Below are 19,235 nucleotides of genomic sequence, written 5' to 3' on the forward strand. Positions count from 1 at the left end.
TTTTTTTCTCTAAGGCTTTTTCTTGGCTTGCTCTGCAACCTCACCTTTAATGTGCTGTTCAGCATTCGAATTTTGTGGAGTTTCTCATTAATGGAAGGGTTTTTGCTGCGTTTGATAAATGACTTCCTAAGCTCCTTCTTTGTTGACAGCCGACGGTCACCAATGGGAGACAGGCTTGCTTGTTCTAATGACTTGTAAAGTCGCTCCATCTCATCATCATCACATTTTTCCTGATCTGCAAGGAAAAGAATAAATTGGGTATGAGAAAGTGAATATGGCAGCAGATAGCACAAATGTTAAGTTCAGCCATCAGGAAGGCTCTTAGCCAAGTCAAAAAGTAATGGTATGAGAGTTAAAACCAAAAGCAATTTTTAGGGTAATTTATAGGCTAATAATGCACATGAAAAAGACATGCGACCAAACTCAAATATATTTAAGAATTAGGTCAAAATCGAAACACATACAAGCATGTATTCCCACTGATAGAGTGCTGCTTTATTGCTCTGAGTATATCACAGACTTTGAACAACTGTCAATAATACTACATCTGAATGAAAACAGCTCTGATAGCATCTACACCCCTTCACCTTTCCCTACATGCTGCACACAGTGAATTACATTTCTACCCGGCAACTCACAGGTCAAATTCTATTTGGTGTACCCATTTAGGTTTTGTTAATTACTGAAACTACAGTTTAAAAAAAAAAATGAGAAATGAAATTAAATGAAACAGAGGAACAGTTCAGGGATCCCAAAAGAAGGTCCCTAGAAAACCCAGGTGTCCCTAGATTAAAGCAGAAACCCTTGGGGCACCTGATGTTTAACTCATGAATTTCACAGATTGCAGCTCAGAATTTTCTTGTGGTGCCTCACAACAAAGCCTTGATTATCTCCACCTGAATTATCCTGATGGCTCCCAAGCTGCAGCACCATCCTCCATGACAGGGAAGACATGAAAGGAAAAGCTAGCAAACAGCTGAGCATGAAATAGCATAAAATAAGATAAAAATTGAAGCAAAGATGTTTTTCAGAATAGAACAACTTAAAAATGAGCAGTCAGAAACTAAAGATGTACCAGGCATATATAGGGGCGTTTTGGCAGAAGGCCATTTTCAGCAACAGACTGCGCAACTCTCTTCTTCTCCCTCAGTCCATACTGCAAGCTTTTCTACTTCAGTGTTTGCTAAAGGAAAATCTTAAAAGTTATTGGTGTTTTCAGGGTGCTAATGAGTCCCTCAAGATCCACTGGGGTAACATTTCTTTTTATTTCACTGGGGACAGCAGTGGTGGTTCTTGTCAACTGCAGTCCTCCATGTGCCGGTCAAACTGCCTGGGCACTTTCTTCTTTTAATGAAATGTTAGACATTGACTTTTCTAAATCATCTTCAGTTACCAAACGTGTTCTGAACAAAAGGAAGAAGTCCTTTTGCTCACTCATGCCACAGCAAAAAGACTTCTCCAACATGTCAGCACACTTGGGAGGCTGCTCCTTATCTTTCCCATGTTTTAAAAAGTACAGCATCCTCCTACACCCCTGTTCTTTCTAAATATTTAGGTTACAAGAAAGGTTTATGATATGCTACAAATATTTGCCTTTGCTGTGTTGCTGGCCTTTTTTTCACTACTTCGTGATTATAAAAAGCTGGCTGTAACTTGACAAGAACTAAATATAGCTTCCAACATTGGTACAGTGCTTGGGGAAGAAAAGGAGAACTGTTGTATATTTAACAAGCTGCGGGAAACAGAAAAAAAATGCAAGTGTAAGGCATAATACACGGCAGCAGTATTTCCTGAAAACTGTCGGTTCATGCCATGAGGCTCGTAATTATAACTAGCTTCCTGCTTACTTTCTTGGGATGAAGCAGCTGTTTGTTTCATTAGCCAGCTCCTGCACAGGACTGGCTCAACGCTACTGTAGACATCACCCATCAGGACTGTCCGCAGTATCACTTTGACAGATAAATTGACCTTTATCAGATATCAAAGAAAGAGTATATAAGAACAAAAAAGAATTCCATTGATCCTGTCCAGCAACTTTAAAAAATAGTCAAGCCACGAGGGACATAAGATCCCTGCTCCAGATACCTTTTGAGGCTAACTCATGAAGCTCCTCAGTGTCCTAAAAGGCTTACAAAACAACAAGCATGAGAAAATGCCCTCACTGAACACTCTCCTTCCATGCTACGTACACTGATATATTCTGTGTATTTGATGGTGAAGGTAAGGAGGAAAGAAGTAGTCAGTACACAAAAAAAAGAGGGAGCTGAAGTCAGAAAAGCCCAGCAAAAGGCTCCCAGATGATGCCCTTGACTGGCAAGGGCACTCAGCTCTCGCATTCTCTCAAGATTGCAACCTCAAACTCCTCTCCTATTTGTTATTCTTCCACCGCTCCCACCCCCAAGGGATTGATCAGGGTCAGGTAATTTCAGAGGGAAGGGAATGTGCTAGATTCTTCAGGTTGGGCGGATCAAGGGAGTGACAGCGAAGCAGTTAAATGGGATTTCAGGAAACAGTTGGAAAACAAGGGTGAATGAAACCTACAGGCTGTGTAGAGCCAGGCATGAGTCATATAGTAATTTTGTCGCCACCTTTCTTTACACTGATGAGCAATGAACTTCTCCCACAAGAGCTAAAAAAAACGAAAACAGTGTCTTAATATTGTGCTTTTGTATAGAAGCAGATACTGTTGCTATTGATGAAGAGTGTATCTGCCAACAAACCTCTATGAATTGGGATCAGACTGTCTGACACCTATCTGGACTTTTACCTTCAATGTCCTGAGTTCCCTGGTGCCAAGCTCAGAAAGCAAAGGCCCATCTGTCGCAGGCTTGAAGCTCCCACTGAACACATTAGATTGATGCTACAAATCTGAAAGGGGGAGAGGTCATGGAGGGATGGGAGAGGTATTATTTCTAGCAATCAATTAACAAGACCAATAAAATGATCTGTGATAACAAAATATATTTCTCCTCACTCACACAGTGGTGCATTATGGTATTTCACAAGCCTCTTAATACCATGAAAGTAAATGAAGGGAGCACAACCTACAGTTTGCTTGCTTGCTTTCCCCACAAAACACCAAATAAGGTTGGATAATAGATATAAAGCAATGTGACTCAAGGCGTAAGCACAGACTGGAATTTTTCCTCTGGATTCAAACACGCACAGCCCATTTTCCCAGAACTTCGGATTGCTTAATTCCCTTGCACCTGGAGTCAGAGCACTGACCTGCTGATGGCAAAGTCTCTAATAGAAGCACAGTCATTCACCAGTTCTATATTTTTAGGTTTCAGGATTTGGATGTCTCCCGTGAAACCTGGGCTGTCTAGACCATACCACTGAATCGTTACAAAATATTTGCTTTGCATCGCAAAGTAAAGATTTATGCAAAAAGCACATAGTACACAAGCACTGGTGTAAAAAATGAACAGATTGTCTGTGTTGGCTTCCCAAAGATAAATGTACCAGTCCTTCTCTGAGCTTTGTTAACCTCAGAAGGTTTACAATGATGGATATACTCCACTGACAAAAATTCTTAATAACACGGATAGGTTGGGCCCCACTAGCACCGCTCTGAAGTGAGTCTTTCCAGTCGGGTCACACAGCTAACATCAGGCACATTCAAACTATAATATTGCAAGTTATCTCTTCCACCAGTACTCCTCAAGCTAAGCACTTTCTGTCTCAGGAATGCAAGTTAGGAAACTGGAATTCTAATACAGCACTTCTTTATCTCATCCCATTTTAAAGATAAAATACACTCATTTTTCTCCCAGGAGCTACTGCAGGATTAGTGGTAAGGAACAAACGGCAACAGTGGAAGGATATTACATATTGTGTGCATTTATGAGCGTGTACATGCACACGGGGTAATGCACTCATTGTGCACTTTTCCCTTCCCTTGGCAGTATTAACTATAAGCAATTCTGTCGAGTGAAGCCACTGTAAGTAACAGTCTTCCTGGGCTCCTGCATAACGCCCTTCACTCACAGGCCTTGCGGTCTGCTAAAAGCTTCATAGCACTTCTGGAAAAATTGTATAGTCTTGTATAGCTCTTAACTTTGTCAGACTCCACAGTGGGGAAAGTGGAAAAGAACCAGTGCTAACCCAAGGAAAAGGGAAATCATGACCTGAGCTATTTTAACATTCAAGAGAAAGAGACCTTCTAGGTTGGGGTGAGGAAACTAAAATAATATTTCAGGCAAGTCAGAACTTCTGACAAAATCTGTTTCGGGAGAAGTAAAACACAATTTTGTGGCTTGATGCCACTTGTCTGGAATTTCCTTCTAACTAATAGGAGATATCACAGACAAGAGCAAGCTGCCAGAGATTCAACACGCCAGCTCCTCACCTCCTCAGTTTTCAGCTTCCACTGTTCTGTCGGCCAACTTGCCACAGGTGGGAGACATTAAGGTATTGAGACTCCCCACCTTGCAGCAGCAATACAGAAGCCTGCCTGAAATCTCAACTTTAATGCTCTTTAAGCCTACAAAACTGAAGTTTTCCAGAACTTTCCAAAAAGCAGCTGTGAAAAATCAAGCTAATTGTTTCTCAGCAGTAAAGATATAGAAACTGGCAATGTTTGGCAGAATGGGGATTTTGCATTGAAAACCACCTCCAACAGAACATATCTTATTAACTCTAAGCTGAAATGTAAACACTTGTTCTCCCACTCTGTAACTGAGATCTCACAGCTCTCCAACTGTGTATTAATCCCAGGAAAAAAAACCCTGCTTCTTCCTCATGTTTTTGCCGCTCTTATGAGCTTCTTGTGGCTGTGCCAACACCCCTGTTTCTGATTCTGCCAAAACCTTTGATGCCAATGGGACAACATATAGACCCAGGCTGGGGAGAGGAGAAGAAACAATTATAAACCCCTTTTTCCCTTACCTGCCTGCCTACACACACCACCCCACACCCATCCAGTCTCCGTAATGGTAGTAGACTTTTCAACGGGAATATGATGACAGCACAAGGAAATCACATTTTCCACAGAACTCCACAACAGAAAAGACATGAAATATTTGAATTAGCGGGGCATAGCTTAGGCAAACTCCTTACTGGCAAATGCAGAACTAAAGGTAGGAGAAAGTGGGAGAAAAAAAACAAGAAAATTATGTTACCACCAACAGTCAGATGCTCTTGACTAAACAGTAGAGCGGACTCAGCAGTGAGGGATGCCATTTTAACAAACTGTGACTGAACTGGAAACAACACAAATAAGTATCTCTTTTTCAGAGAATTCAGAAAACCGTAACGTCGTAGCTTTCACAATGATTTCTAAAGCCTTTTTGATCAATAGCAAAATAATCATTCAAACAGTTGTTTCTCTACACAGTTGTTCTCACCGTAGACATACTTCTTGGATAGTCTCAGCCACAATCTAGCCATTTTCTGTAACTTCTGCAGAAGGAACAAAGGGGCCAGAGCACACCAGAGGATCTGTTCTGGCTATTACTGGCACAGTCAGGCTCCAGAGGGGAAGAGGATATCAGTTCTGAGAAAAGAAGGAATTGACCGCATCCAGCTCCTATTTAACCAACTCCTTCCCACAAAACCAACACAGATAGAATTCAAGTGGAGTGCTTTCCAGGTTTTTCAAAATATCAGCACACAGCAGATCTTCTATCAGCTTCTGTGAGCTAAGGAAAAATAAATAAACCAGAAGTGGTACCCTAAGAACTCCTTGCCAAGACGCGTTAACTTCACATGACCATAAAACCCTCAGAAAACGTAAGGAAGAAGGATGTTATTTCTCTAGTAGAAGATCCCTAAATAAATACAAACACACATTCCTGCATTCTTATAGTAACCTCTCAGTTTCTGCGGCTTCCTTTTGTTGTCATAGTTTTTGATGATGGCGGTGGTGGGTCATAGTCAGATGCTTTTTGTTCTAGGAATTACCAGAAGAAATACAAAGGACGGAGTTTGGCTGCAGAGTGTGTCTAGCCATCCCAGATCGGGCAAGGCCAGCTTCTGGATATAGAGCACGTAGTCAGATAGTTGTTTGTATTCTCAACCGTTTCTTGTTTACCTTTCAGTTTCTTTGTGTCACAGGCAGCTTTGAATCCTTTGTCACTGTTCATGTAGCAAGCTGCCAACATGGAAGTATTAAATATTCCCGCAAAGTAAATGGAAACCTAATGCTGATCTCCTTCCAAAAGAGAAAACTGTTAAATTCTCATTTTTTGTACCTTGTATTACCCTCTGGTATATAACCTCTCCCCAGTAATTGGTGCTGAGAATTAAGGCTGAGAATGGTCATAACAGTGCAAAGAGTAGCTGGAGAGGTTGTTAAAAATACCATATGGTACAGCTCAGCTCCTTGCACCAGACACGGTTGCTTAGCAAATTTCATTAAATAATGTTCATTGAAAAAATAATCCATTGATCATTTAAGTCCAATCTGTAGTTTCTCTCACAGAGATTCATCCATTTATCTCCGAGAAACTTTTCTTTCCTTGTTTAACTCATCACTGAGGTTTCCTCGCTATTTTTGTATTTTCATGATAAGCTCTCCCCGCAAAGCCACAGCTACTCTTTCTTCCTTCTGGGTACCAACTTTTCTCATATTGGCCTCCATTTCTGACTTTTGCCAACAAAAGTGCTCTTCAGTTCTTGAAAAGTTTCACCTCAGCTCTAGGCTGTTATCAGCTACTACCAAAAATTCCCCATGGGGTGTGACGAAGCAGAACGTGGCCACAAAGCAGAGTGTGGGACTGGTTTTTTCTATCCTCACAAGGAGAAGGAGAGAGCACCGATACACGTGAAGGCTCTGCGGGGAGTGGATTCAAAGAGCACATAGCTGTTCTGATAACAGCAGAGACGGCTTTACGCACATGGGACACACGCTTTCAGGACAGATGCCAATGCAAGATGGACATGTCTCCTTACTGGATGCTGTCTCATTACCTCGAAACATGAAGAGCTGTCAGAAATGCACTATTCAGAAGTGTTGTAAAGCAAATAATACAGACTGCACTGAGGTATGCATTCTTGTTTCGCCTGACATACATAACAAGGGTTTTCTTACTAGTTTTTGTAAATCATAAGGTTTTGCAGCTAGCTTTTACCCCACAATTTGAATTTGTCTCACAGTAGTTGTGCACATCCTTATCAACTAGCTGGAAGGGGAAATTCTTGGGGTATAAGCCACAGAACCAGAATTATATCCTTTTTGACAATTCTCATTTGGAACTGAATTGCTATTTTACATTAATCCTTTTTTTCTACCTCATTCTCAAATTGAAGTAGCTTAACTGATCTCCTTGCAAATTATTTCAGTTCTTTTTTCAGTGGCTATTGCAGGGGAGGGCCCCACATGCCATCACTCTCCATGCCCTCCCCATACTATGCAGACTGATAAAGGAAAGAAAAATGTGTGTATGGTGTACGTCTTACTTGCTCAACAACAGGTTATGATGCAGACAGTAACTAGTGAGGTTATACAGTTTCCATAGTTACTGTCTCATTGAAATGATCTATTTCTGGATTTCCATCAGCGATCACCAGTGAGGGAAGGATGGAAGTTGGGAGATCAGGGTTAGCCATCAGCTGAGCAGTGAGCAACAGAAGAATTCTCCAGGAATATTTTTGGGAAAATTAAACCACCTTGCAAATGGCAGGAATATACCCAAAAATGTGCCTTGATTTACATTTTAATTCCATTTTTATTGGTTAGTATTATTGAGCCTATCAAACTATGCTTTAAATGATTATGAAGGTGTCATGCTAATTCTATGACCATCCATAAAAGTACTCGTCACCCTTACAGTTACAACGGAAAGCATTAACCCATACATTATTGCAGGACTGCAGACAATACCAGAGCAACATATTCCAAGCAAAAGTTAGGATTTCTGAAGAGCAACCAGTAAATCTTCTTAACAGGATCTATAAGCCACCATACCATATATGACCTACACTCTAACAATCCACCTGAACGCACCTAGTAATGTTTCCCAAAGGCACTACTTAACCCAGAAGGTGAAATTACAGAAGACAATGCATTTACTACACCTTAGTGACATTTTCATTAAGGGACTCCATTTCTGCCAGCCCCAGCATTTTCACTACTTGCAAAGCCAGAATTTATGGGAATTGGATTCCAGTAACTCTCTGAAAGCACCCACTCTTTCCCACCACATAGAAACAGTACATATGTTTGCTCTTGGTTTTAATTCTTACTGATCTTCATTGCTAGAGAAGTCTCTAGCAGAGCAGCCTAGAAGATAAAGGATAATGAAGCTGAGTGCAAAACACTCTGAATTAATTTTTGCTTTTTCTAAAATTTGTACTTCACTAAACTTCCTTTCTTTTTTTTTTTTGTAAAATCAGAAAAACATATGACAAACTAAAGGGGTGATAGCTGTTGATATTTTTAAAACAACTGGGAGACTGACAATGTAACTAATTGCCTTATACTATGATTTTTCAATCAGTGCCAAGTTCATCTACAGACAAATACCCTAAGTTCCCAACAAGTCCAGTGCTGTTTCTTTCCACCTTTGCATTACCTTCAGCCTAAGCTTTTGGCTGCACCTTTGTTGTGCATTGTACTGAAACAGCAACAAAGTACTCACATCAAATCTTTAAAGGATTCGGAATCATAGGCAGAGCAGATACACAAGAACATTGTTACTTCCTTATGTATTACCTTTCTAGGCAGCATGCTGAGTATTCTCATTTCAGCTTATTGTATCCCAGAAGCGCCTCTTAGGCTTCAAGCGCTTTTAATGCGGGAAGAAGAAGGAGGTTTTCTCAAAAGACAAGAGACACATTGCCTCGTTACGGCAGGAGAATTATTAACAGTAACAATGACCAAATTCTGGAACTGTGCCACCTTTTTAATTTAGCGGTACATTTTGGTAGGAGGATAGTTATGCAGATACCTATTTGCTTAAACAAAATCCAGTCTTAATGGACTTTCTGATTCAGGATTGTAGTTGTTTCCCCTTGATTACAATGAAGCTCAATGAAACAAATAGGGAATACGTACTGGAAGTAAACGCAATTGCTTTTATTTTTAAAATTGTATGGACGTAACCCCATGTTCCACAATTCCTATATAAGCTATTTTGCTTAGGGGATCAGTTCTGTGACACACTTTCTTAAAATTTTGATTCATTTCTAACTAATAAAAGACAGCTGTATTGAAATAAAGAAAGCTAATAAAAAAATTTCTGTGTTAGGATTTTACACCAAGGCTATGATCTTAACAAACAGGTAAAATTTGAGAAAAGCTGTAAAAGTACTTACCAATTAGATACTAGGTTATATACTTACTGCACAATAAATAAGATGTTTGTTATAAATATCCCACTGGAAAAACTCTTCAGTGAAGAACATAAAGGAAGGGGAAAAGAAGTTGAGGAAAACCCCTCAACTCCCACATCGTGTGACTCTGCAGACAAAAATCTCCTCTCTTATTAGCTCACCTTTGGCTAGCCATCTCTGTCCTGTTGCATCTGGCACAGCTAGACAATGTGTATCCACACCTAAAAAAGAGTTTTGGGATCCACCATTGGGTTTGGAAAGCTGGACTTCCTGGCTTTCTGATGCTTCTCCACAGTCTACTTCTGGCGGCTCATCAGAATGAATCTGTACACAGAAAGTTAAGGGCTGATCACCCTCTTCTGCAGCAGAGCTGTTAACTAGGTCAAGCCAGGACTGCCTCTCGGAATAAACCACTTTGGACGTCAAGGAAGACGACGACTCTTGGGAGTTGAGAGTGCTTTCAGGAGAGGAGAGAGTACAAGATGCTTCACTTGACAGAGTCGAGGTGAAAGACGACTTCTGCTGATCCTGCTTTCCAGAAACATGGTGGGGGGAGGGAGAAAAAAAAAAATTATTTCCAAGTTATTCCTGTTGCTAGGTTCTACATGTTATAGATATGCAGCTGAAATGCTAACTGACCAAAAATTGATAAAACCTGATTAACTATTCATCCAAACAAGCCTGAGGTATGGTAGCCAATCTCCTACAGAGCGGTGACTTCAGAAACTAAGCCACAAGGAAGCCAGAGGTAAAACAGATAAAAATCTGACAATGCCTACAAACAACAGACCAAGGAAAAATAGTGTTGAATGTAGCCTTCCATGCTAGGTCTCACACTCACATTCACTCTTTACTTTGTCTTCACTTTAATGCTCTAATCAAGAGTGCAGCAGAGAAACTCTGAATTAGCCGTTGAACATGAAGTTGTCTTGAAACATTCAATAACTCCACCAACGCCATAACCGCAGATAGACAGAAATGGGCCCAAGTACTGAACCACCTTGATCCTCTCAGCACACAAAGCCATTTTATCTGGTCTATTCAAGGGACTAATCATTCACCAAGGCAAGAAGGCTGACGTGTAATATGATGGCAAGTTAATGATGGAAAGAAAAACAGCCAGTCATGGGGCAGAGGACAGTAAAAGGGGAATGGTACAAGATTTGCCTTGCTCATTCACCTGCTCGGATTCATCCTTCAGCCCATCAATCTGGAAAGGGATCCAAACTTCACTAGAAACACATCAGAAATCATTAAGATATCCTAAGGCCCTCCATACTGTACTTGTCACCCTGCCTCAACAAGAGTGCATACAGCCAGAGAGGTCTCAGAGTTGTCTGAGAGTCACCATTAGGAGCTGAGAGTTGAATGAGAGAGGGTATGATAGATGCACAATTCCATGTAAAGAAAGATTGAGAGGAAGAACAAAGTTTTGAACACTATTTACCTTCCCAGACAAGCAAATAGATGCCCAGGTCTTTCTTTACTGTAGGCATTTACATCGATTGAGTTGTACTATTATCTGAGCACCAAAAGCAACTCACACAAGAACAACTAGCACTAGTCTGCTTCTTAGCCACCAAACACCACTGAAAAGGTGAGCCAAGAGAGTCAAATACACAAATAATACATACACAAACACACAAATATACATTAAAATACCCAGAAGAGGATTAATTGACAGTAATAAAGTAATGGAAGAAAACGGGAGAGAAAGCCTTATAGTGATGATCAGAAATCATGACGAGATCATCATGATATAAAAGCCAGATTTCTTGTATCTGCTACTGCAGAAATTTACTCCTTCTGCAAATCATCTGCTACTGGCCAATGCCAGAATCAGAATACCAGACTTGATGGACCACAATTCCCGCAAGTTTATGTTCTCAGTACATATGTAGAATAGATCTGTGTAAGGATTAAAACAGATGATAACTAAACTGGAAGTACTGAAAATTACTGAGAAGGTGTTGCTAGGGAGACGTGGATAAGCTGCAAACACAATAAAGGGACTAGCCTGGAATACTTATTTATAACCTGCTAAACTAGAAATAAGATGTATTCATATAAACAAAACCAAGAGTGAATTTTTTTTTATTATGATATATAAACTTCTGCTATTCAGTGTTGCTGTAATGTATACTACTTCCTTTTAACATAAAAGAAAACAAAGTAGATTTGCCTTTCTGTGTTTCTAATCTAGCTGTATCATGTAGCTACTAATCAATTCAGAAGATGAGGAGGACCAATTCCAGATTGTGGGTCACAATTTGTTTGTAGCACTTTCTTCACTTTTGTAAATTTTCAAAGCCATTCCTCCAACACTGTGAGACCGGACTTAATTTATATTCCTATTATGAGAAGTACAACATTGTGTTTCAGGTGCATTTTTGATTTTAAAAAGGAAACCTTCACAAATGCATCCAAAGCAAAGGACAAGGAGATGCTGTCATAAACTACATGTATGAATGATAAAAACACCCCTGGGAACACAGGTGATGTGAAGCATTTAATCTAAGAGCTCCTATCGCAAAGACAAGTTCTTGAAGCATTTGTACAGCCAAGTAGAAGCACCAAACAGTAAAAGCCCTTGCTGACACGGTCTAGTTTCAATTGTTCAAAGACAGTAAAGGAAGACGTTAGATCTCACCTCTATTTTTCTGGCATTCGTCCATGCAAAAGAAAGTGCCGTTGAAATGAAAACTGTGCCTCGCTGAGTAGAATATATTTTTGTTTTCATTTTCATTGTGTGTTAAATAAAAAAATGTGGGTGAGAATAAAGATGACTTCCAGAATGTGTTTCTCTTTCTCTACATATGTGTTGTGGGTTTTTTTCTTCAGCATGACAAATGTTTACCTAACTTACTCAAGTGGTTCCTTTGGAAGTTTTGCAATCATCCGTATAATAATAAATCTACATTTGAGGACATTTTAAAAAGCAGATACTTGAGCCAGCAGATCATAAGTATTCCACTGGAGATCAATGAGTCTCTAGGCATTTTTTAGAGAAAAATTATCGCCATGAAACACCTCAACTGCTCTTTTGGGACTGCTGCAATCTATTGTCTCAACATAGCTGATGGTTTTTGAACTGTAAATCCATTCACGTGTGGAGAAATTAATACAGATGGTCAGTTTAACTTTTGTCCTACAGATGTTAAAATTTATTTGTTCCTCACTTGTTTTTTTTCTTCCACAGTACCCAAAAGCATGCATAAACATAGAAAGCTTATGATCGCTACTTTTTTCTTTTTCAAGTTTTAAAATGTTTTGAGTCAGCAGAGAACAGAACAGCAAATGAAAACTTTGTGCTAAAAGTACAGCAAAATGTTTGCTGCTCTTAAACGTAGCAGAACCTGTACCTGGATGGCTATTAGTTTCCAGACTAATAGTTTTCAGTCTAGAGTTGATCTCAAGAAGTTTGGAGGTGTTTCTGCTTAAAACAGTATTGGTTTGATTTTCCAAAATGCCCATAGCTCCTAATTCCTTCTTTTCAAGATCCCTTTGGCACTCAGGAGGAAGAAGTGCAATTTGAAAAAAAGATAAAAATAACACAAAGAAATAAACCCCAGTCAATGCCCGTGCCATTCTTGATGCTGGGCTGGGTTCCCAGGATGAGTGTCTCTTCCAGTAGCAATTTGAAAAGATTCAAGCAGAAGGCCTTCCAGAAGTGGTGTACCCACAGAGTATCTACTCAAACCCATCACATGTTTGGGATCTCACTGCTTGGTTCAAAAATTCCACAACGTTTAACCAGCCTTCCCTGAGACAACCAAGTGCTCCGCTCCCAGAATTGACTCCTAGAATTGAAGCTGTGCTTTCCCAATCCTTCCACTGGTTTTCTTACTCCAATACTTGTCCAGAAGGGAAAGGGGCATTAAATAGGGTGTTTAAAAGACGACTCTGACTCGCAGTCAGACTCAGCTGCGTTGGTACCCAACTGTTCCTACCCACCACGTAAGCAAGCTGAGCATAGGGCAGACACATGGCAGCTGGAGCTTATTCCAGTGGCCACTTCTGGGGTGAAAAGATGACAACTTTGCTCAGGAGACACTCGCCTTTGTCCACGGGGGAAGGGATTTTAGGCTGTGGATGAGGAGAAGAGAAATCAGCTGAGAGAGGTATAGGCTGGAGGGAAGATAACCTTTAAGAGAAAGGCTGAGGAAGCAGGACCCCTCAGCACCTGCACCATTGCCTGCCTCCCACGCATCCCCTGCTAAAACGTGGAGGCCAGCACTCAAGAAGAGCATATGGGAAGGAGACAACCGGAGATCGCCTCTGCAGCAACAGACGGACAAGCAGCCAGAAGCCAGAAAAACAGAAAACTAAAAAACAGCACCTGCTTAAAACTCATCATCTTGAAAAATGCAGGCATTCTCTCAGAGGTGTGCAGACGGAAAAGACATCTACAGCCTCTTAAAGGCAAGCCACTGAGGTATAAAATTCAAGACGCTTCATTATCGGCCCTCGGCCCAGAATAACTCGTGGAGACGTATTGCCAAGGTTCCTATTTTCTCCGATATTTATAGTCACCCAGCCACATTTAACTTCCAGTTAATACAGGCAATAAGGAACCGCGTTTTACACAGCAGTGAACAGCACGCACCCCCGAGTGCCAGGTGGATTGTTTTGCAGTGATTAATGTTACACGACTGTCTCAGGAGCGGAAGCGAAGACTGACTTATCTGACCGAAACTGAAGGGGGCAAGTGTGTGACAGTGTGACATACGCTCTCGGCTTTATGCGCGCTAATTAAAGATTGCCAGGCAGGCAACCCTGTGCACAGCATCACCTTTTTTTATTGCCTGTGACCGCGGAAGCTTCTCCAGCTCATCTGTATATTTCAAATTTGTTCCTGCTTTGCTGCCTCTGTGCCCACCCCAGCTACTGGATGTCATTTCAGCGTGACATACAGGAACCCGTAGCACACCAATGAGGCAGCAGACACTTCCCTTCCATGAGATGCAATGAGATGATTTAGTATTGAATATGATTTAGTATATGAATAAGTATTACTGCATACCCCTCGATGTTAACCTTCAGCTGGGGAAGGGAAAGGCTTGAACTCAGGATTCCTTGTTTCAGCTGAATTACCGTCCCAAACCAGATTGCTCATTTCTAAACACAGAATTAAATAAACCTTGCATTTTAAAGCACATGTAAGGGGAGATGAGGTCACTAGGAAAAGCAACAACGTAGAAACAAAATTAATAGGGTGACAAGTGGCTGATAATTAGGCAAGTCAATTTGATTAGATACATGAGGGTGCATAGTGCTCATTCTAATTCATGAAATGAAGCGAAGCAGGAAGGAATATTCTGGACAAATACTCTACAAGAGAGAAAAATAGTTTAGATTTTGGGAGGATGCTTATTTTCTTTTTTTATCGTCTATTTTTCAGAGGTAGAAGAAAAGAAGCGATTTTATCACTGTAAGAAGAGGCCTCTTTCCCTTCACTTCTCTTCACTGCCACAAAAGCAGCTTCAAATTCAGCAGTCTAAAGAACAGCTCACTCAAATAAATGAATACAAATCTGTTGGATGATGCTACCAGGGTCACAAAAAGAAAGATGACTTGGCAATGATTTAAAAAAAAAAAAAAAAAAAAAAAAAAAGAATAGCATGAAAAACAGGGTTATAGCAGTGTGTTAAAAACCTTGTAAAGAAAAGACACAGTCTGTCTACAAGGTGGAGTGACACTTCCCTTTCTCCAGCAAGACAAATACACCTCCATTTGAGGGAGCTGCTCTCTGCAGTGGAAGGCTCCCAGCAGCGCAGGCTACAATAACAGCGTGCTCTGCCACGGGGCAGTCAGCCCATCCTCATCCCACAGGCACACAGGGTGAACGTTTCCAGCCACTGTTTTAGGTTATTCCTCAAAGGTCCACCACCTCAAGAAAGTTTTCTTCTAACTGGCTAGCAACTAGAAGCACGATAATTACTTACCGAAGGCGGAGGTGGCTGGACTGTGTAGGGAGGAGGTGGCGTGTCTGTTATTTCTGGATCATCGTGTTCACTTTCACTGTAGCATTCTGGAAAAATGAGCAAAATCAAAGTGTTAGACCAACACTCATTTATTCCCTGAAGCACTATGGTAACCAAAGATCACCAAGTGGGATGTTCTGGGCTGAGGACCACGCTGTAACAAGTCAGTGTCTCCTACAGTGAAAATTAACCCACTTGCAGTAATGCTACACTACTTCATGGCAACACGTTTTCTTTTTTTTAAGTCAAAAAAAATGCTAATTTGCCATGGCAGGAAACACTAGGTGGCATTGCTCTAGATAGCTTCACAAATAGGTTTGGGGTGGGTTTTTTTCCTCCCTTTTCAGCCTTTAGAAGAAAGGCTGTATCATTTGCAGCATGATAGGGAGACCTGCCCCAAGTAGCAGATGCTGTCCCTTAATCTCTGTAACCAGTAAATTTTCCTGGAGCGCTCTTTTTTTGGCTACAATTTTGGAGGAAACAGATTGCTCGCATGCTGCTTTGGAAACCACAGAGCAGCCTCATGAGAGTCTTCTGTCACCACATGGTAACTCGCATAGGCACACCATGCAGCATGGCAGTACATGTGCAGAGCTAGGACTAAAAGTAAACACAGTACCACAGTACTCTAGGACTACACACCCCACTCGTTTATTATTTTTTTTTAATAGAAAGTAAGCTGATAGAGCCTCAGTATCTATTGACATGCAGCAGAGGGGCAGTCATGTTGTTATTTCTTTCAACTACCTGTGTAGCAGGTAAAAGCGTTTTCTCAGGTGCTTTTTAAAAGCGGATTAAATGAAGTGATAATCATTGATAAAACAAGACACAGAAAAAGGGAGACAGTAAGTTCCTGGTTCCTATCCCCAGGGCCTGGCTGTAACCCCTGGGCAAGGTCATTTCCCTCTGCTAAACGTCCCAGCACGCGTCAACCATCCAACCTTGGTGGCAGCGAGTGCTTGCATCCTGCCCTCCACCACGCGTGAAGAGTGACGGCGCTCACCCCCACCCGACTGAGCTGGGGACGTGAAAGGTTGCAAAGACATAGCTGGAGCTTAATGAGGACAACATGAGCGAGCGCTGAGTGTGACAAGAGCCGAGGCCACCGGTGCGGTCTCCACAGGAGCCAGGGCTCTTTGCACTGCCTCTCCATCTACAGGCTGCACGCAGCAGCTCATGCTGGCCAAGAGCCGCTGGGTCTCTCCAGTGGAAGTAGCCCCCCGGCCCTCTCCCCAAGAGGTCCAGGGTTGTTTGTGTTCTGGGAGTACTTTACAAGAGCTGGACCTCATGGGTTCACACCACTAGAAAGCAGTGTGTTAGCACAGTCTCTGGGAAATCACCTGTGATTATCTCATCTTTCAACGAAACTAATAACCGCACACTTTCCTTTTGTGCGTGTCACTTGGGGCTTTTAATAAGCACGATGCGAGGGGAACAAAGTTTTAATAGAGAAGAATTTTATACATGAGAGAGAAGTTTCTAAGATGTTAACAAAGTGGAACTTTAAGAGATTGATTACTTTTTCTCCCCACACTGTTTGCAGACTTACAGGGTTTTTTAACAGCATAGCTGCTCTTCTGTTTACTGGAAATATGTGCTGGCACATCTTACCATAAAGGACTGAGACTGGCTGCAATAAGGCCTATATCAAATTCTAAGGCTCTATTAATGCCTTCTTGAATAACTCTTAGTAAAGAGCTTATTGTTCCTACTGCTCCCCTTTTGGGCACACAGGACTGAAAAAGAATCAGCAGCTGTTTCTGATACTGTAAATAGGCAAATGGGAGGGGTGTTAAAATGCATAGAAAGTACACGAATATACAAGAACTGCCATAACAAGAGCCAAGACCCTCCCAAAGAGTTATGGTGTGTGACACAGAGGGGAGAACCAGGTCAGCAGGAACAGACGTGACTGTGGGTAATGACAGCATTTTTCTGAAGCACAGCACTGCCTCTGCAAGGGCACGTCCACCCATGCGTGTCAGTGGGGTGCTGAACCCACGCTTAAGCCAGCTGCTGGAGCACCTGTGACAAAACACACGCGGAAAGACGAGTAGGTGTTTGACACCAGGAACAGAGTGCCTTTTTCTGAAGGGGAAATGGGCCACCAGCTTCAGAAGCTGAAGAAATCTTGGCTATATTATGTTTATTTCGGGGTAACTAGATAACCTGCTGCTACGTTATTGAGTGGATTGTTTTTTATCTTTCTGTCATTTTTTCTAAATTAAGGTTAGTGGGCTGGCTCATTTTGAATTGTTTTATAATTCTCGACTCAGCCAACACAATCTATATGACATAATTTGAGGCTATAAAAAAATAATTTGTTCTCATGTATAGCATTTCAACCAACCTCACATTCCATCAAACTCCTCCTTTGGGAAAACACGGGCAACATGTTTGGACACTTCATCGCCAAGCACATTTACCACGCAGTTCTTGCTGCACAGCCTAATACTCAATATAGCCTTTTATCCTAATCATCTCAGACTGGTTTGATACAACATTGGGTTCAAAGAGGACACAGGCATTTTGGAGGAATTTGGGGGTATGGAAATTAACAAGTTTCCTGACAAGAAATAATGAGGAACCATGAATTGAAAACAAAGAAATTGATGAGACCTGGTGAACCTCCGGAAATCAGTGGTATATATGTTTACCAGCCCCAAAGCTCCTTCTAATGGCAGAGTATAAATAGTGCCAGAGTATAAACAGAGCCAGATCAGACTAGACAATAATGGTGTTACGTGTCCAAAGCCTGGACATGAACTACGACCTTATTCCGGGAAACAGCAGAAGGGATGCAGGGAGGAGCATTTCAGTGCTTAGACAAAACAGGCTGCATCACCTAAGTGTTCATTCTACTACAAATACCAGTTTCCAGCTCCTCCACAATCTGAGCAGTTCTAAAAAAAGCAGTGGGTACCAATACTCTAAAAATGGAGGGTCAAAAACCCAGAAGATTATACATATTCCTCAGGTCCGAGTCCATCCTTGGCTTGCTAATATAATCCTACCTACAGCACTTCTTGTTCTAAACCAGCTCCCATCACACCTGTCCTCACCAGCAGCTTTTCCAAGCACTCTAACAGGTGACTTGCTCTACCCAGATTTGTGATTCAAGTGCAAGCAGCCGCGTATCAAAAAGTTCTTTGAGGTCAGGGCACAAATTAAAACAATAGATTTCTAAGGAACTTTTAAAATTACTCGTTCCACAATGAACACTTGTGCTTGGCTCTGGAGGAAATTGTAGGCTTCAGTACACCACTGCCACCCCCACCTCACCAACACTGATGTTGTTGAAACCCCCAGAAATGGAGGAGACAGTAGAGACAGGTCTCCATTGCACAAGATGTTTCCAAGCTAGCAAACTCCTCGACTGTATCATTACTCCTGTAATATACTTTACCCACTCAAAACCCAGCATAGCACAGCTGCTCCTCTTCACACTTGATAGGCTTAGCAAGCCAGCACCCAAAAGCAGTTACACACCTCTCACAAGATCACCCAGTGTCTCTCAGCAGCACAGTTTCTCACCATTATTTCTTTTTCTGTGATTACTCTGCCCTGTGTCAGTGTGGTTTCTCTGACCTAAGTTGGTAGACAGACCCAAGTTGACAATTTAACAGGAAGAAAATAGCTAACAAAAATTTGGCCAAGCAGAAACTGTGAAGAACATGATGTAGTTACACACTGAAATCACCATTAGGAGCATACCATCCTCATTCTTCCCATTGGGTGCCTGAGGGTCTACAGCCATCCCCAGCTTGCTTAGCCACCTGCATTTGAAACAGAGGGAATACAGAGTTACGGATACTGCCATGCTGTTTGGATGGAGTTTTGCCCCTTTCAAATGTGTTCTACGTTACTACATTAATTTTCATTAACCTGAAGATCAAATATCAAAGTTCCCTTCTATTTCTTAGAGCATCCTCTAGAAAGGCACCAGTTACCTGAATACTAATATTCCCCCTCATA

At 41.5% G+C, this 19,235-nt stretch overlaps 1 protein-coding gene across 7 annotated transcripts in view; it reads right to left on the reverse strand.

Annotated features, from left to right (window-relative positions):
* Positions 1 to 19,235, reverse strand: part of IPCEF1 (interaction protein for cytohesin exchange factors 1) — a 90,172-nt gene that overhangs the window by 9,366 nt on the left and 61,571 nt on the right. For 6 of the 7 annotated variants that reach the window (XM_054194677.1, XM_054194674.1, XM_054194675.1 and 3 more), the window contains 4 exons: positions 18,975 to 19,036; positions 15,222 to 15,307; positions 9,438 to 9,807; positions 45 to 235 (listed from right to left, as the gene is read on the reverse strand). In XM_054194677.1, coding sequence (XP_054050652.1) covers positions 45 to 235; positions 9,438 to 9,807; positions 15,222 to 15,307; positions 18,975 to 19,036 — 709 coding nt within the window. The remainder of the gene's footprint in view (positions 1 to 44; positions 236 to 9,437; positions 9,808 to 15,221; positions 15,308 to 18,974; positions 19,037 to 19,235) is intronic. The other variant, XM_054194673.1, reaches the window with a different exon arrangement.

This window comes from Rissa tridactyla, chromosome 3, assembly GCF_028500815.1.
Source record: "Rissa tridactyla isolate bRisTri1 chromosome 3, bRisTri1.patW.cur.20221130, whole genome shotgun sequence".
Lineage (NCBI taxonomy): Eukaryota > Metazoa > Chordata > Aves > Charadriiformes > Laridae > Rissa > Rissa tridactyla.